Below are 27,835 nucleotides of genomic sequence, written 5' to 3' on the forward strand. Positions count from 1 at the left end.
TAACATGTCAAAATGGCTGCTGTGCACATTTTGTCAAGTCAAAACTCTAACAGGCAAGATATCTACAATTTGAGATGGCAGTATAATGCCAGTTTGAGACATCTACAAAGTCAATTTGACTATTAAAGAAAATCTACAAATTTAGGGAAAATCTAGAGATCTTTAATTAATGGAAACTTCATTTATCAGATGTCAGAGCTAAATTATTAATAATAGTAGTAATAGTATTAGTGTAATTATTATTATTGTAGATATCCTTGTGAAAATACAATTAAATATCTTGAATTATAGTTTTTGCTAGGCAAATATGATTTTGCAGATATTTATAAGAGATATCCTAGCTTTTCTAGCTTTTAAATGATTAAATGGCGTGCCATAAAAACATAGACCTGTGGTTGAACAAAAAAGAAGAAAATAACTCAAGAGGCCTTTTGACCCCCCAACACATAAGTTTAGGATGGATTTTTCCTTTTAACTGAGGTGCCAACTCATTAAGTCTACTCAAACCACCTATCACTATTCAACGTGGACAAATCTAACAAAACCATTCCACCTTGTTTGCACTGCATCTAAAGTGATGGGGAGGATTTGACAGTCATGCCTCAGTGCCACTCATATTACAGGACAGGAGGTGGAATGATGGGAAAAATCACGTCACAATCATTTCCAAGACATTTCCAGGACACAAACATCTAATGGAAATATCTAAAGTCACTGCTGTTTCCACACGTGGTGTGATTTTATTAAGAGGAGCAGATGTGGTAACAATTTTAGGATGGCTGAAGATGGGTCAGGTTGCAAATAATGTTGGACGATTTGGTGCACTCTTGGGTAATGCCAAAATATGTATTTGGAAACCTTAATCTTGTGCTTCCTTCGTTGAGGTTGAGAGTTTCATACTGTAGCGGTTGAAAAAGTTTTGTCTAATGTATAACACATTATGTGAGTGCAGTTATACAGGAATTAAATTGAATCTGGCAGATAAATATCTAAAACGATAACACTTTGAAGACAGAATTTCGAGTATCATTAGGATTTGAAACAAGGTGATAACTTTGCTTCATATTACTATGTAAAAGAAACATATATGACCTCAAGTTGTGTGTAGACTTGGAAACTAAAAGAAAAAGGACAGTCACAGGACTGATGAGCGTATGTCACGCATACTTCCTACAAATTGACACACAAAAATTGCTAATTCAGCCAATCAGCCAAAACCACAGAGTTCATAGGGAATCTGTCACAAAACCACAGTGGACTGTAATGGTGTAAGACTCCAGGAAATGGAAGTATCCATTTCTGTAAACACCCGTGGGAAAACACATTAAGAATAAGTGTAACGTGACAATGAAAAATGCATAGTACACAAAATTGTGTTCTGTGTTATAATAGCATTGTAATAAAAAGAAAAAAAAGTGGAAGCTGATATCAACAGTCAAACAGAGTTGATATTTTATTAACACCCCTGAGAGTAAAAAATAAACTATGTTAACTGAGACACAAACATATGAATATAAAAACTATGGATATAAAAAAAAATAATCAATCACAATCGTAAATCTTCATCTGTCACAGTTCAGAGTGAGTGTTAGCAACGGGAGCAGGAGAGCCAGAGGAAGAATCTGTTGCCTCTTCGACTAACAAATCATCCACGTTCTCCTCTTCCTCATCACCCACCTGCTCCTCCTCCTTCTCCTCCACCTCCTCCTTCTTAGGCATTTGCTGTTGGGTGGAGCCCGGTTCCTGCATGTCCATGATTTTCAGAAAATCATAGAACTCCTCAGCAGGAGGCCAACTGTCCTCACCCAACAACCCTGCAGAGACACACCAAAACAAACATGTGAGTGCAAAGTACAATTTGATACAGAAATTCAAAAATAAATAACGGCTTTTGATCAAACATTGCAGCATTTGTAATCAATTCCACTGCATTAGAAAGCTTTATTTTAGCCATTGTAAAGATACTGGAACTGGAACCCTGGTCAGTTTATATTTACAGCTGAACTTAACAGAATTATTTACACTGACAGAAAATATCTAGTTGTACCCACACCATGGTTCATGTAAGAGTCTCCACTTTTTTCCAGCACACTCTGCATCTGGCTAAGTGATTGTCCTTGGGATCTTGGACCAGTCAGTCTCTGTAATTTTTTTTGGTGAGTCAGAGATCTTGGAATTTGCATTTCCCAGGCATCACGCAATTTGCTCTCTCGATTAATTTTACTCGCTCATTGTTCTGCATGGGATCTCTTTGTGAGAGAGAGCGTGTCCACAACACTGCCAGTAATTACGTCTCGATGTTTGATCTGCGTAGGCCTAGACTATGTGCATGAAGCAATGCAAGGCATCAAACAGTAGGTGGCGTCGTAACAAACAAGGGCACATTGGTGACGGGACAACTTAACTTATTTCTTGCACAATATTCAAGCATTTCAATGACCCATGCCTATTTAGGGTGATTTTTAAAAACTTTCAAGAGCCTTGATTTTTTGATGTGTGACCAGCTCATATCATAAACAAAGCTACGGTGTGTATAGGTAGGTTTAAATAACATTAAAATTCCATCATTGGGGTCACACTGTTGTTTAAACTTCCCTTTCAATTTATCTCACTGCTGACGTAAAGGCTGCAAATGCTGTGCTTATAACTTCTATACAGGACAGCAAGGGAGAATGGAAGCACAGCACTCTTGCATGGAACAGGCCGTGAATAGATATATAGACAAATCTATCTGTATAGATATAGAGTTGGACAGACTTATCTCTCTAGGTAGCCACCTTAGAGAGAGCAGCGTCTTCTCTGTCATTAATTAAAAAAAAAAAAAAGAAATATATATATATATGTATATTCATATATATATATATCACTACAAGATTGGAATGGGGCATGTACGAAAACTCAGAAACAAACAGTTAACAGCAACCTGAAACTTATTCAATATAAGTGGCTGATGCGTACATACATAACCCCAGACAAATTGCACAAGTTTAATGATAACATCCCTGATACATGTATTAAGTGCAATGCAGCAAGAGGAACAGTGTACCACTGCATATGGGAGTGTGTAAAAATAAATTCCTTCTGGCAAGATATTATTAATATGATTGATCAGATATTGGCTAAGAAGTTACCACTGGACCCCAAGCTCTTTCTTCTGGGTATACTGTATATCCAACTATCCCACAATTACAAAGTAAAGAATCTAGAGTTGTAGATATGTGAATATTACAAGCTAAACGTATGATTTCCCTTAATTGGAAAAATGTTGATGGACTAAGAATTGGAAGGTGGATTAAAGAGATGGAAAACATGACATTGGAAAAGATAACTTGCATTATTAAACAGAAGCAGCATGTTTTTGATGACATCTGGAAACCTTAAATATGTTTTCTAAGACATAATGCCAATGTTTAGAAGAAACGCTCTTGAAATGTATCAACATTATAACTGTTTTCACTATTTGTTTATTTAATTGAAGTGAGTGTGTGCATATGTATGTGTGTATATATGTATGTATTATACTTTTATTTATTTATTTTCTATGTTAATTTTATTGTTTTAACACCTTAGGAGGGGATGGGAGGGAGAATGGGGAGAAAAGTTTGCCTTGTTGCATGTAATAGCGGAAAACGAAATACAAAAAAAAACAGACCACCTGATCTGAGCTTATGCAGTCATTTGTCATGCCTGCCTTTGGTGTTGCATTGCACGCTCACTTACTATGTTTGCTGGCTTTGCAAACTGCTCTGGTAAAAACAATCCACAATACCAGGTGTTAATGTGAGAGGTTAATGGGATTTAGTCATTGTTGATGTATTTCCAGATGGGAAACACATTTAGCAGCAGACAGCAGGTGCTAAAAAAAGGCCTTACTCCTAATAAAACAAGCCGTGAAGCAAATGACTGTATTAATGGAGCCACTGCAGGAGACAACAGAACAACACAACAGAAGACTCTTTTCTTAGGTCTCTCTGTGTTTCTCAGTATAGCGTTTTTGTGTCTGTGGAAACACAAAATGATGCGTTCTACATCAACTGATGAACGAAAGGCACAAGCATGACAGCTATGCTCGTAAATTGAGATGGCAGTGAAATAGTCAGAGAAAGAGAACAGCTGGTATATGGACCTAGAGTTCATTTCTGAAAAAAGTACCATTCCGGAATCAGTAGTGAAGTCCAGATATTGATATTTATACTTATCGCAAATGTTTAATAAATAGCCAGCATTTATTACGATGCAGCCCAAACGTGTGACTCTTTCCCTCTTACCTGTAGAGCATGGATACCCGAACTGAGCTTGTCGTGACCTGAGGGGACTTGAACTTTTCTCTTCAGCTTACTATAACACATGTCAAGCTCGTGTCAGGCTTGGACAAAAAAATACAGTATGCCTTTCAGGTTTGAGTTTGGTATCGTCAAAATTCTCTTGGGCTTGGTCGAGTTCGGACAGGAAAATGCAGCTGTCAGCCGCACTCTTACTTACCTGCCGGTGACTCAGTCCTGTCCTCAATCCTCTGCAGCCACTGCAGGACAGACGGGGCCACAATGGGGGTGTTGGGGGGGTAACGATAGATTTCATCTCCAGAGGGCAAATGGGTAAGGACCAGTGCAGGCAGAGGGGGCATCGAGCCCAGATATGACCCTAAGACAGACATACCAGCTGGAGTATGACCACTGGAACACAGACCAATAGTTTAGATTCAATAACCAATTAAAAAGCAAAAGGAGATCAAACGTGTTTCCTATGAATGTGGTGGTTAAATGAAGCAGCAAATCTTTGATAGTTTTTATGTGGGCTGCTATTTCAACATAGCAGCAATACAAACAATATTATAAACATGAAATGTTTATGCAGGCTGGGCAGTCAAATGATCACCAAAACACCACCACAGCAAGCTACAGAATGGCTATGGTCATTTCTAAAGGTGGATGAGTTTGTCATAAAGATGGTGGATAAAAACCTGCAAAGAAGCAGGAGTTTGTAAATGTCTAAACTGCAGTGCATGTATGTGACTTATTTGTGATCTTAAGTATTACAGGAGGGCCCTCAGGTATTTTTACATTGGACTGATTGACAGCAGTGAAACTTACAGGTGTATCCAACAGGCTAGAAATGGCTCCATCTTCCCTTCTCCCAACTTTACCACTCGCCTCATCTCTTCCACCAGCATCTGGTTCTGTCTCCAGCCGATCTCATCCTCTTCCTCTCCCACAAAGAGGATGAGGAGGGCTTTACCCAGAGAGAGGAAGGATGGCAGACTTTCCACCGTCAGTTCAGGCTGGAGACATGACAAAGACAAATGTAATAACATTACTCCAGCAATCTAAAAATGGATGTGGTCATAAAAAAACATCTTGGTATGATCAAAGCCAAAGGGGAAAGCAGGTGCCTTGAATACTAAGAGGCAATAATTTAAAATAAAAGAGGAGTTCGAGAGAATGTCTGCAGATGCCTTTAACAAAAACAACACAACCAATGTTTCTGATTAATACCTGAGATTTACACATTGCCGGTTTTGGCTGTTTACTACAGCTACTACACTTGGCTGTGAGTACGTCAAAACTGCAAATAATTATCAACACAAAGCATTCCAGAGGAAAACTGCATTGCTAACAGTGATAAAAACTTAAACAAGAGTGGAAGTCATTGGGGAAACTACTCAGTAGTTAGGAGAAAAAGTAAGGCCCTTGTTTCACGCTTAAGTGAATCTGGTTTCACTTACAAAATAATACATAAACCTTTTTTTTTAGCTTATTGGATGCAGAGACGTTAATGATGGAAGAATAGATAAGTTAAGTGATAGTTCAGGTTTTTTTGGAAGTGTGGTTGTATGAGGTACGACACAAATTCAATGCTGACTGCGCTGTGCACCCCTAGTGCCGTAATGCACATGAGAGAGGCAGGCATGGCTGCCATCAGGGAAACAAAGGGGACAACAAAAGGATCACTGATAAAACCTATGCCATTTTAATATGTTTGCTGCTTAATCTCGTTATTACACTGACTTTTCCAACAGGAAATTTAAGTTTGTGTCACTCAGTGAAGCGCTCTCTCCCCACATCAAAGATACAACACGTGTGTGAACTAAAAAGTTGGATTTCTGTGCAGGATTTCTATATTTATTCACAAATAGAGAACAAAGTGCATCCAAAATCTATGTATTGAACATGGATGGGTCATTTTTTAACGTAGCTTTCTCTGCCACTATCCAGTTGTATACTACCTCTTATTGGGCCAGGTAACTTCCACCCAAGTTTCCCTCATTCATTTGAGCAGGAGACATCAAGTAGCAACGCTCGGCGACTGAAACTGGCAGGGACTGTTTTGTTTCGAGCGCCTGAATTTATTCATTAAAATATTGATATTTGCCTTGGCGCAACGATTATTGTATGGTACGAAGGACAGCAATAAATGACCAAATCAATATTTTGACTTTTTGAAAACATTTACACACTATGCAGAAGTGAAACTAATACTGCTGCTGGATAAATGAGCAGTACCAGACTGCTGATAGTTGGCCATCATCTCCCCAATGCTGTAATTCAGGGATAATATTTGAGCTGAGTAAAATCCCAAACATATGTGAGATATAATATTGTAAGCATGTACTTCAGTGTAGTGAATACACATAATTTTGTTATACAGCAGCCAACTATTTACCAGTCAGGCATTTAAACCGCTGTGGTGTTTGAGTACCGTATAGGAAACACCGCAGTGAGCTGTAGGGAAGCTATGTGGTTGTCTACGGCTCTCTTGTGTATGAATAATGCAGCTTTTAGAATTTTTGCTCAAAAACAGCTTATTCTTTTAGACAAAAGGTAAAACAAAGCCTTGACACAGGCACATGGAAAAGCACATGAAATCCATCTTGTCAATTGAATTATGTTTTGTTCTTTTCTTTATATAAAAGTCACAGTGGGCAAATTGGTCCCTGCTCTCCCAACCAGTTCTTCCTTCCAGTCTTGCTAATCAAATGAGGACAACAGCACCACCAGAAGGCAAAGTGTGGCCCTTTTGCCTTGTAAGCTCTTGCCTGGTTGAGAAACACTGAGACTAAAGATAACCGTTTCCACATCAGGTCATTTAATTTTCATTTACACGAACAAATGGAAACTCAGACATGATGCATTTCTCGGACCTCTGGTGCACTGCAGCAGACCACATTCACACTGAGTCCACATATGGTGCTTGTTATCTGTGACATACTATGTATGAACGGTTCCATTTTGGCTTTTACAAACTTCCAAGAAACATTTATTTAAGGCTATTTCATTCCATGAGATTTAAATGAAGACTGGCTCACAATCGGAGCTTGGAGACCATTGGATATTGAATTCTGCCTGAACTACTTAAGTTATTACGCTAAATCAGGTAATTGTAGTACGGCTGTCTCCTTTTTCCTAATTCAAAAGTGAATATACAACACAGTAAGACAAATAAACACAGCGTGATTTACCACTGGATGGAGCAGTGCAGTGCTGATGTGTGCGAGCAGCTCCTCAGCAGAGGACGACACACTCAGTTTGGAGGGGTAAGTGTGTGTCCTCCATGATGGAAACACCAACACCACAGGAAGGTCCACAGTGTGGTCGGCGGCCCTGAGCAGCAAACATGACAAACACCATCATACAGTGTATACATACACACTAAAAAAATTCAATAAATGTCATTTTGATTGTGAAAATTAAAACTTTAAATGTGTGAATGTTGCTAATGTGGGTAACTTTCTGTGATTTTTGTTATTACTCTGCCTGTGTTTGGTCTTCATGAACAGAAACAATGTAACAATATTTGTCTGCCACGTCCTCGATTAGAAAATAGACTCTGTCAAGCAATACTATCAGACCTGACTGAGGGAGCGCTTGTGTGTACAGTATACATCAGTAGCACAAGGAAGCGTTTATACCAACATAGTACTGAATGACTGGGTTTTTCACTTCTGAAACTGCTCTTCCCTGTTTTTTCAGTCATACTCCAAACAGTCTGCAATTGTTTCACTTTACTATATAATGCTGCTGTTGCGTTCATCTGTCTTGACATAAATTAATTCCTGGGTGCAACACAGGAATGTTGCCAGGCGACAAGATATCTAAACACTGCAATACGGAGAAACACAGAGAGTCATATGAAGATATATTTATAAGACATGTTCATGACACACAGGAATATGTTGACCTTTACAGACTGTAGGAGCCCATTCACTAAAGAGTCCTTTCAATACTTGACAGGAGTTTATCATCTTGAATACAGGGGCTTCTTGGGTGACTTCTATGTAAAACCCAAGTTTTCAGGTGTACTTGTAAAAGGTTACAGGGTGGCCTTGCTCAAATCAAGACAGTGGATGCCCTGATGAATTGCTCTAAAACCATGGTTCTCAAGCTGTGGAGCTTGCTCTGTTGGTGGAAAATCATAACTATTGTTCTACTGTATATACCAGGGTATATGATCGGAGTGGAGCTGAGGAATTTTGAGCGGAGTGAGTGTGAAGCAAATGAAACAAATAACAAAATATAATATAATAATAATTAAGAGTCACATTATCTCTCACTCAATCCTAATGTAATTTTCACTACACCAGTATGTGAAGTATATGTGAGGAAGAGGAGAATGAGGAGAGAGCAACTCATCTTATTGGGAATAAATCTGCCTCCTGTAAAAAAAAAAGTCTGTAGCTGACTTGGCTTGGTTTATTTACACCCCTGTATTTTAACACTGGCAATAATGATGTTATTTTCGAGAGCTCAACATTTTCTCAGATGGTCCTTGGTAGAAAAAAAGTAATATAAAACACAGTCAATGCAGCATGTAAATGTAAATGTCTACAATTCTACCCACCAAAAAAACTAATTTCACTGTAGATTTGTTAATCTGCTGTGGGAAATCTGCTTTAATCTCAGAGATCACGCCTTTGTCCTGATCATACCTCGGTAACACAAGGTTTTGTCATTTCCTCAAAAGAAATTTGAGCAAATGAGAACCTTATACAATGAAATCAGAGAGTAACACTCAGTAGCACACAGAGGTGGTTGTCAGGGACACAGCTGGAAATGACAGAGGTGTCATCAGAGCTGTTACCATTTCTCTGCCAGTCCATCTGTCAGCAGTCCAGTTAGCACCTCTCCTCTCAGTGACTTTGCTGCTTTAGTAAACACAGGAACTCCTGGAGAGATGAAGAAGTTTGTAAAGTCAGTGACATTTTCTAGAAAGCATTTAAAAACTGTAAACTTTAGTACAATTTCATATTTTTTAAATCATATTTTCCATCTTCCACAGAATATTCCATATTTTCTTGTGTTGCCAAAGTGAAACAACCTAAATAAACAATTCACTAATTCTGCTTACAAGTCCTGTGTGTATCTGAAGCCTAATATATACATAGTGATCCATTGTTATTAAAAAAAAAACCACAGCGATGCCCTGGGTGACATTTTCCCTATGAACATACACAGTACATTTTAATTTCATACACAGAGGAAAAACTCTGTAGAGATCAGACTGACAATAACACATTGCCAAGTTGAACCCAGCTCATCTTTTGCTGGACCACAGTATGCTGTCATCCAGCCAGGCGCCACGGTGACCGGTACAAGTACAACCACACATTCCTGGTCGGTTCTTCTATAGCATTAACACCATCTTTCTTATGTTTACCTTGCAATTAACATGAATATGATAAAGTAAGTCCTGCTGTGATAACTCCACAGACCTGAAAAACTTACTTAACGCAAGACTATATTGTGACTTGTTCGTACCAATTAGATAATAACAAATTAAGTTGTAAGTGTAGCTTTATTGACATAATCGATCTCAACTTCTGGTGTTAAATAAAGTCCGAAATTTGATATGAGGCGTCAATCAGGCATCAGTGATGAATGCATCAGCCAGCACACACACAGAGCCTCCTTACCTGCATGAGTTTGCATCTTAAACAGTCCCAGCACTCTGTCAGGTTTCTTATAACCTGCCAGCTCAGGGTGAGGCACTTCCTGGAGAAATGATGCCACTTCCTCCTGGCTGGACAGTGGTGCAGGAGAAGCAGGACAGCTCCTGGTTCAACAATGGAGTACAGACATGTGTGAGCAGATAGACAGTACCATACATACTGTAACTATAAAGAAAAAAAAAAAGAAGGCCACATACAATACTATGCAAATGTATCACCATAACATTTGCTATAATGACTATACAGTATAACTAGTTCTCAATTAACTTGTTGGAACACATGCAGAAAATACAAAATTGAGCAATAGAGTGTACATTTACAAAAAAATGACTCCAACATCTTGGTCTGATTGGTCTCATAGTCAGAGGAGATTGCTCACCAATCAAGGCATGATGGGGGGAAAAATACAGAGAGATGTCTCTGTGGAAAAAGTTATAGAAAACATGACTGCACATCAGTATAAACAATGACTGCTGCTAAGAATACTGAAAACATGGGAAATGTGTTCCCCAAGATGAATTTCAGTTTCTTCCTGCTGTTTCAGCGGGTTTGAATGAACCCACATGAACAGTATGTTGAGCCCTGTTGGAGCTTGAGCAGCAGCAGAGTCTCCTCCAAAACTCAAATAGACATCCGTTTATTTCAACAAATAATTTATGTTTCGCACATGTTTATATGTGGGAAATGAGTTTCCAGTATTTTGCTGTACTGAAAAAAGCAAGTGGTGACACATGCCCTGAGTTCTTCATTTTATGTCATCAAAACTCAGATAAAATCATGTGTTTCCCACTTTTGTTCAGTCCTTCTCTGTAAATCAGTCTGTGGTTGTTTTTCTCAGGAAATGTTTAATGTTCTTGTGTAGTTGTAACAGTGTCCAAGACAAACATCCCTGTAGGGAGGGTGGGATGTTTCCGTTACCTTCTTTATCATATATGGAGATTTTGGCAGCAACAGAATATTTACTGTCTTTAAGTGCTGCGTACTTTGGTTGTTGTTTGCTTTTACATTGATGATCATCAGGCATTTTGTTTATTCTACTGCTGCACTCTATGCAATTGATTGGATAAGCATTTTGGACACTATACTCCCTAAAAATCTAATACATATGAGTAAATGGATACACCAGGAAATCGGTGTTGATTTAGTCTTGTGTTAAGTTGAGTCAGTCAACAGAGATGGATCAAAATCAAAGCAGCAGAGGCAGAGATATCTTTAATTTTAGCTCCTATATTTAGCTGTTTATACGACATGATAGCATCTTTCACTAGAACTTTCTTGTGTGGTAAATTCCCAAAGCTTCCAAGTACCATGCCTCCAATTTGTAACTTTTTTATCTTTCTGAGAAAATCGCAATGAAATAGCCAGGGATTTCTTCTCCCACCACCCCAAGTATAATATTTGCTAAAACTCCTACTGAGATTCACTCATGTCTTAAGTGGAGGCATCGAGAATGTCTTACAGCATAATAAAGCGATAAAGCGCCTTGCTACCCAGCATGCCTCTGTAGTGCTGAGCCGACTCCTGTGGGCGGAACACCAGGATGCTTGGGAAGACTGTGATTGGCTGAAACAGAACAGGGAGCGAGCTGCCTGGCTCAGCGGCACAGAGGTCGGTCCACTCCCCGCAGTCGACTGTGCTCATCTGTACATCGTTAACCTCAGCATCTGAGGAGATTTTGATGATCAGTGAAACATCATGTCACTTTTAATGATTAAAAGTGACATGATTAATGATTACTCTCATTACAAGCATTGGAAATAAAATGTATTACTTAAACATTTTAATCTTAAATGACACAGTTACAATTTTATTAGCAAGCTGGAAACTGCATTAGAAATATCACACTATCTGTACTAACTACACTAACTTTTCTGTGAATCATCAAATAGCAGTGGTTCACAAGTGGAGACGCTGCTGTTGTTTACCTGCAAGCCTCTCTGCAACTTCAATGAAAGAGCTGAGAAAAGCCATGGAAACAGCATCCCCTGGTGGTTAAAAGATTAGCTGCAGTTAAATTCGTACATCGATTGATTCCCTTCACCGACAGAGCTGTTATCTTTTGCAGCAAGTGTGAACACTGCACTACTGAAGTCTCCCAATCAGGAGCACAAGTCAGAGGAGTTTCTTACATTTGAGGTAGAAGAGCGCCACTGTCAGGCCACTTTGTGCTACTGCAGCATGGAAGTTTTCAGAGGTTAGTTGGGTAACTGAGTCCGTGTCCAGTAAGCTGCCTCTGTTTTTGTAGACAGCTGATGCAATTTCATCGTCCAGAGCTGGAGACAGACACAGAGGGGCATGTACTATACATTCTCCCTTATCATTCATTCGTATTCTATCCATTTTACACTTTACCGAAATCTGATTCATCCTCCTCCTCCTCCTCTTCATTGTCTCCCTCATCTTCCTCCTCTTCTTTCTCTTTGTTTGTAAAAAGCTCCAACACATCATCGAGGTTGCGAAGGGTCATATACTTCACCTCTAAACTCTTGAAGTGCAAACACAGATATACACATTCATTACAAACAGGTAAAATGTACAATGTTAATTTATCATTGTCAAATTCAGGAATCAATTTTCATTTTTTTTCCACGCAACAATTAGACTCTCCAACTATTTTATTCCTCCAGTAAATATGCAAACTATTCCGGCAACTGGCTATTTGTTCTGTGAGAAATACATTCAATATTTCACTCATTTTCAAGCACTTTTTGCAAACTTTACAACATTACAATTCAAGTATCTTCAAGGATTTCAAGCACCTATACAATCCCTGTACAGTATATGGTTTGTGACCATCGTACCTTCTCAGGCAGCCTGTAAGCAGCGTTATATTCATCAGGAGTTTTCACTGCAGGACTCTGCCTGAAAACAGACAGACAGACAGAGTTCAGGGTATGCAGCTCATTTACTATATTGTGATATTTTTTAAACCTTATTAGTTCTTTTTACTCCTTTATGCTTGTTTTGAAAATGTGTCATGAATTGTAATTTTTAACTTTGTATTTATATTTAAACAACTTTGTCTCGTTGTTGTTGTTTTTTAAATGTTCCTGTGCAGCCCGTGAATCTGCCTTTGTGTATGAAAAGTGCTCTATATGTGCAAACTGAAATTACCATAAAAACAAACCAAAAAAACATTAGTGACAAAACATTTGGTCCATGCTCACACGAGTACCTGTAGCTGCAACACACCTGTGTACGAGCAGCAGCAGAGCGATGCCTCGGAGCCTCCAGGCCAGCCTGGTCGCCGTGTCCATGTCCAGGTGTTTGGTGGGCAGGCGGGAGAACAGGAAGACCTGTGGAGTCCCCTGGTATGGAAACGGAGGGGGCGGGACCAAGGATGGGTCTTCGTACACTTCAGACTGGCAGTGGAGAAATTTAACAGTTAGGATTCACAATTGCTTTTGCCTCTGTTGAACAATCTGATCAATGAATAAACATAATATGTTGAACAGGTGATCTGAATGTCATCATCTGTGAAATTAAAAGTTGAATCTTTCCCTTGTACTGTAGATTATTTTACTAATTTTAAAGTCAATTATTGTTTTATGCTACACTTTTTCTACACTCTATTTCACCCTAGCTTTCTGTTTTCTTTCCCTCTTTCTCTTTTATTGTGGGTTTGGTAAAATTGTGTAATTTAATGTTCCAACTATTAATTGTTACTGTCTTGTTTTAAATTTAAAGTACATTGAGTTTCCCATGTGTATGAAATATGTTATACAAATAAAGCTAACTTGCCTTGCCTTAAAACTCATACTTTAATTTTACCACCTTAAAGCCATTGAGTCATCAGAATTCAATAGAAAATAGTATCTTTTTTTAAAAACGTATCGTTAATTTTTAATGGCGATTTTAATTCTAATTACAAAAAGTTAAAGTTTATTTATTCATTTTAATGACCTCACAGCATACCTGCAGTACCATTACTCCCCACTAGAGGACCATAGTCCACATACACGCTAAACATATTCCTGACACACATAACTGTTAATGAATGTCATCCACTCTTAATTTACATAGATTGAAGTCATTGCAATGAAGTAAGAAAAAAACAAATATGATTTTTAAGCTTCATTTTGAGGAGGCACACACTTACACAACAAACACATATTCAGGCCTCCATCTTACTTACCACCAGTGGAGCCTCCATGAGCTGCAGGAAGGAGTGGAGGCTGAGGACGGACAGAGGTTTCCTCATATGAGTCAAAGGGCAACGCTCAGAGGTCGTCGAGGTCGTGAGCCCACTGTGAACTCTGCAGTGGAGGAACCACACTTGAGACGATTCGTTAACACTGCAGAGGAGACAGATAGGAGAGATAAAGCAAATACAAACTTTGACTCTGACCAACCATTATGTACTTTATGCAAGGGCCTTGTTTTATAGAGGCTGAACAGACAAACCAGCCAGAGCGTGCGTTATCGCATAATGAAGCGGAAACTTACTAAGCAAACAAAGGAGAACAATATCTTAGCTTAAGTGTGAAGCCTGGCGTAAGAAAAGGAAAGAAACATACCCCAGATATTTTAGAACTGGTCCCCCTGTTATTAGAATGAACTGGTATTTGGATCCATACACATATGCCATCTCCATCATTGACCTGTGCTCTAAAAGTAAAGCAATCAGAGACAATACAATGAACATGACGAGTCACTTTAGAGTCAGTCAGACAGATGATGTCTCCTCACACAATACAATCCATGGGGCATTTAATCAGGTGTTAAATACATCACAGTCATCATCTCACATCATTACCATTACTAACACTTTACTTGAATTAGTCGGCCACATTCTTAACACTGATTTCACGCTGCCTGCCTTTGGATCCCTTCCCTTCCCTCCTCCTTGTTCATACCATGTGTTCCCAGACTCTGGACGTAACCCAGCACAAGATCCTTCTGCCCCCTGGCTGCCTTCTCCATGGCCACGAGGTCAGCGTCTGTGTGGACATACTTCACCTCTTCACGCAGAATGGCACTGAGAGAGAAAAGAGAAAAGAAAATAACTAAAAGTCACTGATCAACCTGAGGTTATTCACATTACAGTGTTCTTGAAATGATATTATCATAGTTTATAAATAATACTTTATTTGTCATCTGTACAGAGTGTGATAAAATGCAATGAAATACATTATGCCCTAGTATTCTGTCAATCTATTAATAAATATATACAGCAATAATACAATTTATATAAAAAATATTCAGTAGGAAAACATAGCAGTATGTAGGGCTGGGCAGTAATTTGGTAACAATATATCACAATATCATTTTCTTCAATTTTAACATAACAAAGGTTGAATATATATATATATACATAATCTATGTAATGTATAAAGATTTGTGCAAACACACCTTGAGGACACATAATTGCTATGAATGTTTTACCTCAGATATAAGGATGTAATGTGTACTGTCCTTAAAAAAGCTTTGTTTTGTCTGACATTTACTGATATAATTATCAATATTGGCTGATTTAAAACTTTCATGTTCTTTTAAGCTTTTGGCCATATTGCCCTGCCCTAGCCACCATCCAGCAAATCATTTGTAAATGCAGTCAAATATAGACATTGTGTTTGTTTATAATGAATTTCTAAATATGTTATTAGCTGTTGGTAGGTAGCTTTGAGCTTTGTGCGTGTAATTTTGTAATTTGATTATCTGTTCAGTGTATGTAAAATTTCACAGGGCTCTGTTACATTATAACTGTGTTGCTCACTTACAAGAGAACTTCAGAGACGATGGAGTTGACGTCAAACACGGTGTCCAAGTCCAGACCCAAGAACTCCTTTCCCCCTCTAACACAAAAAACACAGGCAGAGATGAAAACCAACAGACCTGAAGTAAATCCTCCTTCACGAAAATGGGAATGTTGAAGTAGCATCTGTTTCAGAGAATTTTCCATTCATACTGACTAAGTGCAATAACTGATTGTTGTTTTCTGTCCAAAAAAGTATAGCACTACATTTAATTACAATTAAAATTTTCCTTAACTTTTTCTCAGGAGTAAAAGCCAATCTATATCGAGCTAGCATTTATTTTATAGCAAATGATTTGAAATGTTTACCAATAGGCTATTATTTTACTTTTGCCTGTTTAGACACATTTTCAGATGTTGTTCAGTCAATGTTGAAACTGAAAAAAGTACAGACATGACAGACATGTTTTAATTTAGTCTGACCTACATTATCAATTGAATAAAACAAAGAAAGAAATGAAAAAAATAATAAAAACAAGAAAACTTGAATTTGCCTTAGAAATCTCTAAATAACATTGATTTTGTTTGAGTAACCATCAACAAGTACTTCATGCTTTATGAAGTACCTGAACAGAAAAGCCGTGTGTAGTCTTCTTTCATCTGTGCAGTAAGTGTGAACCGCCTCTTTGTTGCAATTGACCTAAGAAAAAACAAAAAACAGACAGCTGTTGATGTGCCACACACACAAGCATGTGTCTATTCAAATCTTGAAGTAATAGTTACCTTCCCAACCAGCACACCATAGTCTTGGAGAACTTCTGCAGACTTTTCCAGCTCCACCAAGAAGAGCGAGATGGTTGGAGAAACTGGAGACAAAAGGAGCCAAGTTACATGCTGTTGTCCTTGATAAATTAAATAAGGTTAGGAGCACTTATCCATCACATGTTTATTAAAATGAATAAACTTCAACTAACATTTCAATATAAATGTTTTAGAACATAATTGTTTTAAATAAAAATGATCGGAGTCACCAAAGGTTCCTGGAAAAACCCAGATTGCATTACACTAAATGCATTACACAGTGGCACACATTTATCACAGGTTACCCTTCAAACTTAATCTATCATCTACCTTCTCTGTAAATTGTGTTTTCAGTGTAATATGAGCACACATAGAACTAGGAATGGCACAGTACCACTATTTTCATGCCTGAAATAACACCAATATCACAACCGTGCATTTTTTTTTTACCAATCCCAATAACTATCCGATACAGTATTTTACCACTTTTAAACAATTTAACTCTAAATGTGATATCTGGGCTGTTGCTTTAAACACGTAGGGATAACCAGCCATTTCAAAAACATAAGGCTAAAACAGCATGGCAGACATTTGCAGCTCCAACTTGCATCCTTGTCACATGAAAGTGATTGCAGACCTCTCTCTTTAAACCACATTTCCAGTGTTCAGTGAACCATTTAATCCACTGATTTTGGCCCACACCAAACCCATACCTATATTGAGTTTCTCATCAACTCATCCCTACATATACGTTTATCAACTCTAGGTACTTATGTCAGCAGTTTCTCAAAGACTGCAGGTATGTGACGTCATCACAGCACGGTGTTGGCTACTGTTTACATATTTGAAACCTGTCATGTGCAAAATAACATGTCTGATAAGTAACTACAGTATATGCTTATTTAACCAGCTAATTTCTGATGATAGAAAATTACTGCAATCCTGCTAAGAACAAGCTAATCACACATACAAACATGGAAGGAAATTAAGTGTTTACTTGCAACACAGAGTGAACGCCCTTACTACCTTTACGCTCAAAATAGATAAACATCATCTTCCCAGAATGCAGTTTCTCGAAGAAGTCCACAGTGGTGTATTGGATTAGCTCTGATGTGTTGGTCATCTCTGCACATTGTCCTGACTCTGTCCACAGCAGGAGAGCAGAAATACACAGCCACATCATGAGGAACACGCTGTCTTGTGCTGTCTGAGGGGAGAGACATGTTGTTGACACACATGGAAAAATTGTGGAATAACCTGAATCTGTTTCTTTCATTCCTGCTTGCACAACTAGTTAGATTTGCAGCTATTTTTTTTCAAAGTGGTGACTAATCTCTGTGTCTTTAAGTCAGTATTTCCTTTATTTTTAATGGGGACCGCTCTTTAAAGATGATAAAGAGAAATATAAATAGTGACAAGAGCATATTTGTGTAATAGGGCTGAAACAATTACTGAATCGTAAACTATTTTGACAATCGGTTAGAGGCTTTTTTTCCAGCTTCTTAAATGTGGATATTGAATAATTTTTTTTAATTTTGGTTTACAAACAAAAAAAGACATTTGAGAACATCATCAATTCACGGTTTGAGAAACACCGATCAGTATTTTTCAACATTTTCTGACATTTTAGGACCAAACGATTACTCCAGAAAATAATCAACAGATTAATCAATTATGAAAACAATCCTTGGTTGCAGTCCTATTGTGCAAAAATAGTATTGTAAGTAAAGTAAATTAATTTGGTTTGGCTCATGTGAACCACATTAATAATAATGTTAATCATTTCTAAAATAAAAGAAACATGACTTACATCTCAACAATGTTATTATATCGATTTTTAAATGCACATTTTAATTCCAATAATTAAATGTTTGATATAAAAACTCACTGTAATATCATGGGACCTAAACTACGTTACACATAATTACTATTGTTCGTCTAATTTTATAATTTATAATGAATGAAACTACAGAGTTGGGAGGAAAGTAGTACGCACACAACACACAAAACATGCTAGCTTATGGAGCTGTTACCTGAGAAAGTCGAGGTCAGGCTAACTTCAAGTAGCAAAAACGGTAGAAACCACCATTACATCCGTGGTAAATGGAAAGCGACTCATTGCGGCAGTACTTAGAAGCAGTGGCTTATTCCACGAGAGCAAAACCACCAAAACATTCCTAAAACCTAAATGTCTGCTTTGATTAGGAACGTAGTTAATGCTAATTCCTCAGCTATGCTTGTTAGCTGCCAACTCATTTATATTCCATGTTTTTAGTGCCGCTACCAAACGTTTAACACACTAAATTTACAATATGCATGTTTACATTTGTCCATATGAGATGTGGGCCACAGACAAGAGATCATGTACAAAGTTACTTTGCCAAGGCCCACAGTGAAAGCTGAAAGTATGTCATAAAATAATGACGCTTCATGTAGCGAGAAGCAGTGACTGTCAAGCTGATTTAGTAGGGAACATATTTCCGACTATTATTTAAAAAATAAAGGCCATAATCCAAAATTGGTTACCATTGCACCAGTAATTATATACACGTTACCGATTATGTGATGCACATCAATTGATAAAAAAAATAAACGTGTTTCCTGTTATGATTATTTCGTATTCTGCAACGTTGTTGTTCCATAAACGCTTACGTTGTATGCTTTTATTTTGAAAGCAACCCCTGCTTTGATGAAATAGTTACTACCTCTCACTAACTTGACGTAAAAACTTATTTTGATGCCAATTTTCCTCATAGAAAACGCCCACTTACTTTGTTTAGCCAATCAGGTTTGGGAGCTCTTTTGACTTGAACAAATGACTAATCACGAGCGTGCAGAGGGCGGACACCTCTACAGCTGACATCATCTTGAACCACTGTAGTGAGAAAGCTGTGGAGGTTGGGTGAAAGGATTGACCAATGGAGTGGCACATTTTGTTAAGTAGGCGTGGTCAACTCAATCACATGGAAGATTTAGCGCAGAAACTGGCTCGAATCTGCGGTTCTTGAGTCAGCTGTTTCGCATATAACAGAAGCTAGTGTTGAGCCAAGATGGCGGCTCATGAGGCGCTAGTTTCCTATATAATGTAGAGCAGGGGGCGGGTGTAAAACTGCATCACAGCTGATCTGGAGGTTTTTTTCCCCCTCAAGTTGTTTTTTGCAGAGAGCAGCTTTGCAGAGAATCACAGAAGAACCTCGCTCTTGTTTGTTTTCTCTCTTGTTGTTTTTAACCCTGCGTTTCTTTAAATTGTACACCTTTTTTCTCAAACTCAACAGTGGATTTAAACCTGAGCGCAGCTTCATTATGCCACTTGCTTTCCGAATAAACAGCTTTTGTGGCAATTTTTCTTTAGAATACCCTGGTCTTTCTGTCACCCACGGTGATTTAAGCCCTGGACTGACCCAGTTTTAGTGTTTTAGCCTCCATGTGTTAACGCGAGCTGTCAGTGGAGATGTTTTCATCAGGAGAAGAGCTTAATTCCCATTTGTTTACCTCACTGAAGGAGTCCCCTGGAGCTGCAATCTCCCCAACACTGGAGCTCAGTCTAACTACCATTTATACTGTCCTCTACTCCCTCCTGTTTGTTTTCGTCTACCTGCAGCTGTGGCTCATTTTGCACTACGGACACAAGCGCTTCAGCTTCCAGAGCGTGTTTTTGTTTCTGTGTTTGCTGTGGGCAGCGCTGAGGACCACCCTCTTCTCTTTCTACTTTAAAAATGTGGTGCAGGCCAACCAGCTGCAGCCTCTGGCCTACTGGCTGCTCTACTGCTGCCCTGTCTGCCTGCAGTTCTTCACCCTCTGCCTGCTCAATCTCTACTTCACACAGGTAAACACTCTCTTTCTCGTCTCTGTGTGTGTGTGTGTGTGTTAGAGAGAGAGAGAGAGAGAGTGAGAGAGTGAGTGAGAGAGAAGTAACGAAGGAGAGATCTCTGTTTGTCTGACCTGGTTTCAAAATTAAATTTCCAGTGGATTTCACAATGCAAACACAATACATATTCCACACAAACAAATGCTCAGGTCTGTTCTAATTAAGAGCACACATTGACATCACCAAGTGTAATAAAGGTCCAGTGTGTAAGAATTAGTGACACCTAGGGGTCAGACTGCAGATACTGTAACAAATAGAGGAAGAAGTGAAGTATTGTTTTTAGTGACTCTGTGTGTCTGTTTGTGTTTCCGCACTTGCACTTATACACAATATGACCAACAGAGGCCGACAGAGGCTTGTTGCATGAATGGGTTGAAGTCTGCCATCTCTGATTGCCTTGTTTTCTTAGTAATTGTCCAACTGAAAACGTAAATGCTCTGGCTGGTTTGTCCATTTAGGTGGCTGTAAAAGAAGTACAAATATAAGGCCTATTCTTATTTTAAAGCAGTTGTACACTTATGCAAACATACATATTGGTAGTATATTAAACGTTCGCCAATAGTCAAACCTAAATGTTACACTTTAAATAACATTGAGTTATTATTATATAGTTTATAGATAGAATAAAAAATACATAGTCTGATAGACAAGTATATGAATAATATTGAGAACATATGAACAGCTATTCAAAGACACAAATAAAATATTAAAATTGTTGCTGCAAATAACAATTATTTTAATAATGAATCCATAGACTATTTTCTGGATAAATCGAGTGCTTGTTTGGTCCATAAAATTGTTGGAAATTTCCAAAGGCCCCTTTAAAGTCCACAACCCAACCTGAACATCAAAAATGTTTTTAAAAGCTGTTATATAGTCTTATAATATATCAATTCTGTGTTTTTAATGTTTTATAAAAGCAGTTGCACACAATACAGCTGCAGCATTAAGATTAGACTCACTGAATAAACAACCACTGTGTGGTCTTTGTACAAAACAATAACATATAAGTTAACGTGTGGGTCGGCAGATTTTGTTCTTAAAATCTTGAACTTGTGTGTGAGGAACACACCTCCACTTGGAAACAGCACTCCAGTAACTGTGTTATCCCTGGAGCCTGTCCAGGGATAACACAGTTTGCATCTCCATCACACATCACATGTGTGGGGTGTGACCTTATCCAACTGGTTGAGTGGCGAATAGGTAAATAAATTCGACGGTGTCACATGACTCCTGACTTTATATCGTAGCACAACAACTGATCTGTGAAAAGACAAAGCGTACAAACAACTCCTGTTTAATTTAATAAAACTGTCTCACAGTGCAAGACATGTTTGTCACTAATGTGGCAAGTGCAACCTTTTTTTCCTTAGTTTTTTTTCTATTTCTGCTATAAAGGCTATTATAGGTTTAAAATATATATCTACATCTATGATGGGAATACCATGTGACTTTCCACCTTGGTGAACAGTTTTTTCCTACATGTGGTTTCATGTCTGGCCTTGTCAGACCTGAGTAATATCATAATTTCTTCTAGAGCAGGAAGTAACTATCAACCCTCCCCCCATAAAATGAGTAACCTGTGGAGATCAACTCTAAAAATAACATTTAGGCAGATATCCATAACTTCATTCTTCCCCAGACAAATCTTGTCACTTTTCCCTATTCATGTGTATGGGATTTTGTCGTCACAAATAAGTCATTCAATTGCAGTTATCCATAATGTGAATTGTTCACATGAAAACATAGTAGTATGGATGTAGGGGTGGGAATCACACGGTACCTCACAATATGATACTCAACACATGATCCATTATACCAACAATATCACGATACATCAGTTCTGAGATGATCGAGACATTGTAAGACAATCATATAGCGATGCATCACGATATCTGTCTAACTGAAGAAAGCAAAATGTCCGTGAAAAGTAAAAAGTGCAGGATTTCTCTAAGTGTATTGAACGTGGATGGGGTATCTCTTAACGTAACTTTCTCTGCCATTATCTAGAGATGGGAAACAGTATCGGTCAGTATCAGTATCGGTCTGATACTGGTCAAAATCACTGGATTGGGGATATTGGACAGATAAAAATGTGCGGACTGTAAAAATATAAAAGCAAAAAGCATTTTAGCTAAGTCATGTTTGGCCTGTTTATTTCTGTTTTGGGAGAACAACATTTGTTACACATTTGGAGAATTATGTCTTGGAAATGACTCAGCACAAGTGTGTTGTTCACAGCTTCATATTTTATAAATGGTCTTAAATGGCTGATATCGTTATTGGTAGATGCTCGAGTTTGTGATATCGGACACAAAAAAGTGGTATGTAAACTGTAAACCACAGCGAAGAGACATGAAGCAGTGACGCCCGGCAAATGAAACTGGCAGGGACCTTATAATGTATTAATTATAATATGGATATTTGCATCGGCATATCGATTATCGTAACACTTAAATTGAGCTAAATTAATCATGGCATGGCATGTCGCTTTGTCACTGCAAACAATATGAAATCTGCACCATTGGCAAATTGTTCACAATCGTACTGCTATACATATAGATTTAGAAACAGAAGATTTAAAATTAGGTCTGTCAAAACTATACAATATCCATAACATTTAGCCCCTGTCGCCGTGATCTTATAACAACTGCTGCAAAAGTTACGTGGTCACAACTCAACATCGCTTTGTCTGAAGGAGAAACAAGGCTGAAAACCACTGTCTTCTTCTCTAGAGACTCTAGATATTAAATACTTCTGTGATGCGTCAGGCATGACTCTCAAAACTTCTGCTTTCTTTATGGCACTGGTCAGCTGCTGAGTCATGTCATAGTAAAGAAAATGTTGATTTCGCTCCACTTTACGTAAACGCCTGAGGTAAAACCACTCAATGATTAAAACGTGATCTCTGATTTCCCAGCTATTGACACCGAATCATTTTGATAATGTCATGATTTTCAAGATCTCATGGACCGAACAACAAATAGATTCATCAAGAAAATAACAAACAGATCAAATCAATGATGAGAATAATCATAAATGGCAGTCCTACTCACAGAGCACATTGAGTATGTAATCCACTGGTGTTCTGTTGGCTGGATGCTACATTTCGAGGTTGCACATTACCTCCTTCTGGCCTACATTCTTACACAAAAGGCTTAGTGTGTGTGTGTGTGTGTGCGTGTGTGAGTGTTGACGATGTTGAGCAATCTTCACAGCTTAATCAGACTGAGAAAAGGGCATTTACGACATTTCTAGTGTTTAACTAATTGTTGTTTTTTTTTCAAAAGCAAACATGGAGGGTGAACTTGATGAGTGAAGGCCAGTGTCCTGGCTTTTGTACACTTAAACTGGACTTGTGTACAGTTTTATGTTTGTTAAGATCACATACTAGTGACTGATAACATGTTGGCAACAAAGCAGCTGGCAGTTGCTGTTTCTTAATGGTTACTGAAATAGACACTCGTGAAAATATTCATTAGTGGCAGTTCCTTTGGGTGTTACTCAAGACAGATGTTTATTTACAGTATAAACTTGGCAGATATTCAACATTGTTGGTGATTTATCAGCAGAAATGATCTGTTATGTATCAGTGTTATGTAATGTGAATTTTTACTTGGTTTGCTTGGTTGCTCTTGCATTATTTAAATTTTGAAGCGCTGCACGTGTATGTGTGTGGTGTTAACACTATTTTATTATTATACCAATACACGTTTATTTTTTGGCATTCTAAAATATAAACATAAAAATAACCACGTGTGAACTTTTTTTCTGTTCTTTGTTTAGGTGATGTTTAAGGCTAAAGCCAAGTATTCCCCAGAGCTTACCAAATACAAGTAAGTCTGTCCTGCGTTGCCCTTTTTGGGTTGTTTTATATTATGTAAATGGCTGCACAAATATTAAAGAATATGAATAAATTTTTTGGACACCATCTCACTGTCTGTCACTACTTTCCAGGATTCCTCTACGTTTGTTCTTCCTGTGTCTCAGTGTGTGTTTCCTCGTGGTGAACCTAACATGTGCACTGTTGGTGCAAGAAGCTATGGAGCACTCCGAATCACCAAGGTAAAACAACAACAGCAAACAACAGCTATCACCTAAATCTCAGTGGTTTTGTTTGAATAAACAGTGAAGACTTACAGTGATTTGTGCAGTCACTGAAAACACTTTCTGTCTCCAGTGATGGGGGTATCAGACACGCGGTCTTGGCCCGCGTCCTGATCAACGACAGTCTGTTTGTCTTGTGCGCCGTGTCTCTGGCCGTCTGCGTCTTCAAGATTGCCAAGATGTCATCTGCCAATGTTTATCTTGAATCTAAGGTAAAAAACCAAGTACACATAACTTCATTCATGTTGACAAAATCACTGCGCTTCTGCTTTGTTTAGAGAAATGAATAACATGAATATAATAATGCTTGAGATAATGAGACATGTAATGTTTTAGCTGCAGCCCCACAACTCTGTTGTGTGTGTAAAAAGCACCTCTGAAAAATTCCTCATCCATTTGGTACAGTGTGTAAAGTTTAGCAACATTTATTGGTGAAGTGTCGTGTTGCAGATGAATATCCCTCACCTCAGCCTTCCCTTCCAAGCATGTTGGAGAACCTATGTAGCCTTCAGTTAGTGCCAAAACTCAAAAGATAATTAGTTATTGGCTATTGTAAAAACATGGTATTGTAAAAAAAGAAAATCCTATTTTCTGTGGCCAAATTTAACCAAAGTGTTACACTGTGGAACTTTAACAATGGTCCCTTTTTAGTTATGTAGCCCACCAACTCCTTAAATCACAACTCTGGTCAACATACAACACAATGGGTAGAAATCCATAAATTGTCCTGCAGGGAACGTCAGTGTGCCAGGCCACAGCCATAGGAGCCGTGGTGATTCTCCTCTACACGTCCAGAGCCTGCTACAACCTGGTGGTGGTGGCTCTGTCCCCGCAGGACAGACCCAGTCCCTTTAACTGTGGCTGGTACAGTGTTTCTGATCAGGTAATGTCTCTCTGTGTGTGTGTGTCTCTCTCTCTCTCTCTCTCTCTCTGTGTGTGTACAATTCAATTTATGAGATTAGTAGTGTGGGGTAAAGGGCTTTGTTTGGCTATAAATAACTGTGTGTGTGACCTACATTAGGGCTCAGGCCTCAAGATGGACAGCCCATTAAAAAGAGCTCCGTCATGTATGTGTGTGTGTGCATAATCTGACATTTAATCTGTTCATAGAACAGCTGTCAGTCCCTTCTGTGTGTCCGCTGATCATTGTATGTCTGTCAATACCCTTTCAATAGCCATTCAATTATTTGAGTCATCAAACAAGACAAGGTCAAAACCTAGTATATGGCTGAGCCTTATGAGGACTCAGTTAATAAACCACAGAGGAACGGCCGTAAACTGTGTTGAGCAATGAACTATTTACTCCACACATCCTGCCTACTGCAGCTTTAAGTCTGGATGACTACAAATCAGAGGAGTGTCTTCAAAAGTGCGTTGTGTCGTGTGTTTGTATGTATCACAGGCTGATGTGCAGGAGATCAGTGGTGAAGCCTACATCGTGTTTGGGATCATTTTGTTCTTCTGGGAGCTGCTACCAACCAGCTTAGTGGTGGTTTTCTTCAGAGTCCAGCGGCCCAACCAAAACCTGGTATAGAGGGAACAAAAAAAAGCCATTTAAATTATAAGATGAGCTGCCAGATGCTTTTCAGATGCTGTAAAACATAGGGATGCTTGAATGTTTCCATGCTGTGTGTTTCAGGCTCCAGGAGGGATGATCAACAGCCACAGTTTCAGCTCCAGAGCGTACTTCTTTGACAACCCTCGGCGCTATGATAGTGACGATGATCTGTCCAGAAGCATCAACAGTAGGGCTGATCGGGCCAGGTGAGCGCACACAAACAAGCACAATGACAGCCCATTTACATGTTTATCAATTAAGAATTTAAAATTCCCTTCTGTTTTACCTCCTTCTTTCAGCCTCCTCTCCACCACTCCCCAGCTGGGTGCATCTACTTGGTACGGCTCCATCCAGTGTAACGGGACTCTAACAGCGGGCACCGCGTCCGCTCAGGAACCGCCATCTTCCACCGCCCCTGTCCTCTTTGCCTATGGCAACATCCAGCGTCACCATCACCATCACAACTACTACTCCACCCCACAGAACAATAACTACCACCACCATCACCATCATCACAGTAACTACTATTCCACATCACAAAATTATTACTGCGGATCACAAACGTATTTCTGCACCCCACAGAATTAAGCGTCCAAAAGACTATAGCATGATCACCTGCATTTGCATTCTTTGTTTTGCTTCCCCGTCAACATAAAAGCAGGTGTGCTATAAAGTGCTAATCTGGAAAATCCCTGAGTTGGGCATACGTATACTGTACTGGAAATAAGTTTGCCAATTTATTTTTGGAGAAAAGTGGTGGAATCAGCAGCAACTGGGAAGTTGTTGTTCCATGACTAAGTGCTGTGTGAAGACTTCACTGTCTGCTGAAAGCAGTAAAGTACTGCCCATGGATAAAAGAATTAGCATGAATATGACAAAGACCAAACTCTCAATCATCAGGTACAAGATCATCATAGCAACTGTAGGTGTTCATAAGTGGCTTATGTTTCTGTTGTCAGTCGGTACAAATATAGATATTAGTGGTTCTGGGCTACTTTTACTGGTAGGCCTATGCTGGGGCTGGTGTTTTTGTCCAAGGGTCATCTACAAATGAAGATGAAGGAGACCAAGGGTAGTAGACATATCAATGGGGACTAGAATACAATGCTGAGTAACATTAATTAGTTTTGTTTCCTCCTTGTAGAACCACCACTGCACAGGAAGTTGTCATTTTTAAATGAGCCTATACAAATCATTTTGGTGGCAGTAAAGGATGTAGGGCCCTACCTTGATCCTGATATTAAAAGATGTTTTTGTGGTTTAATTTCACTTTAAAGTCTGAAAACATTAAGACAAGAATTAGCTTTTGCTAATTTGCCACTGGCTGTCTGTAAAAACAACAAAACCATCAAATACAGACCCTTCCATCACAGACTTTCTGATATTATATTGTTATTAGCAAATTATTGTTTCCAAAACTGTGATTGATGTCCGTTCCACACATAGAGAAAGTCGTACGAACGCTGTTTGCAAGCTTCAAACTTTAGTCTGCTTGCCCTGTCTTTCTTTACTCGTGGATTCTTGTACAGGTTGACATGTACAATAAGCTTTAGTGCAGTTTTCAGGACTGATAGCAATCAAAATACTGGTCAGTTTAATATAGTGTTATGTTATCAAATTTCATTCTTGCTGCCGTAAAACATGTAATGTAGCTGTCATATGATGCACAAACCTGGCCCAACATCCCACTGCTGTTGGATTTAAATATATAAGATGCCAATTTTTTACACATACTGCAATTATACTATATAAACAAAGTAAAATATGTGAAAGCATAAGTCTGGAGTGCCCACATTCTGTCACACTTCAACTACATTCACTGTCAAATCACAAAGATTTTACACAGTTGCATTATTATTATGG

General features: G+C 38.6%; 2 protein-coding genes across 3 annotated transcripts; one reads left to right on the forward strand and one right to left on the reverse strand.

Moving 5' to 3' along the window:
• Positions 1 to 1,430: 1,430 nt before the first annotated feature.
• On the reverse strand, positions 1,431 to 24,509 carry txndc16 (thioredoxin domain containing 16). Of its 2 annotated transcripts, none has more exons than XM_044049515.1 (20): positions 24,448 to 24,509; positions 17,466 to 17,646; positions 16,422 to 16,504; positions 16,265 to 16,338; positions 15,664 to 15,738; positions 14,800 to 14,921; positions 14,461 to 14,551; positions 14,079 to 14,238; positions 13,136 to 13,305; positions 12,745 to 12,805; positions 12,296 to 12,428; positions 12,073 to 12,216; positions 11,869 to 11,928; positions 11,403 to 11,607; positions 9,908 to 10,047; positions 9,076 to 9,160; positions 7,457 to 7,598; positions 5,091 to 5,278; positions 4,483 to 4,673; positions 1,431 to 1,814 (listed from the first exon to the last, which is right to left on the reverse strand). In XM_044049515.1, exons 2-20 carry the CDS (start codon positions 17,620 to 17,622, stop codon positions 1,570 to 1,572), a joined length of 2,526 nt encoding a protein of 841 aa, XP_043905450.1. In that variant the 5' UTR covers positions 17,623 to 17,646; positions 24,448 to 24,509; the 3' UTR covers positions 1,431 to 1,569. The 2 variants fall into 2 exon arrangements, with proteins under 2 accessions (XP_043905450.1, XP_043905442.1); XM_044049507.1 differs by lacking the exon at positions 24,448 to 24,509 and adding an exon at positions 18,473 to 18,879.
• On the forward strand, positions 19,563 to 27,747 carry gpr137c (G protein-coupled receptor 137c). The gene is made up of 8 exons (XM_044049550.1): positions 19,563 to 20,265; positions 24,094 to 24,143; positions 24,265 to 24,372; positions 24,488 to 24,626; positions 25,148 to 25,297; positions 25,817 to 25,942; positions 26,054 to 26,178; positions 26,272 to 27,747. The coding sequence occupies exons 1-8, from the start codon at positions 19,891 to 19,893 to the stop codon at positions 26,558 to 26,560; spliced, it is 1,362 nt and encodes a 453-aa protein (XP_043905485.1). The 5' UTR covers positions 19,563 to 19,890; the 3' UTR covers positions 26,561 to 27,747.
• Positions 27,748 to 27,835: the final 88 nt, after the last annotated feature.

The sequence above is a fragment of the Solea senegalensis genome, linkage group LG2 (assembly GCF_019176455.1).
Source record: "Solea senegalensis isolate Sse05_10M linkage group LG2, IFAPA_SoseM_1, whole genome shotgun sequence".
NCBI classification, from domain to species: domain Eukaryota; kingdom Metazoa; phylum Chordata; class Actinopteri; order Pleuronectiformes; family Soleidae; genus Solea; species Solea senegalensis.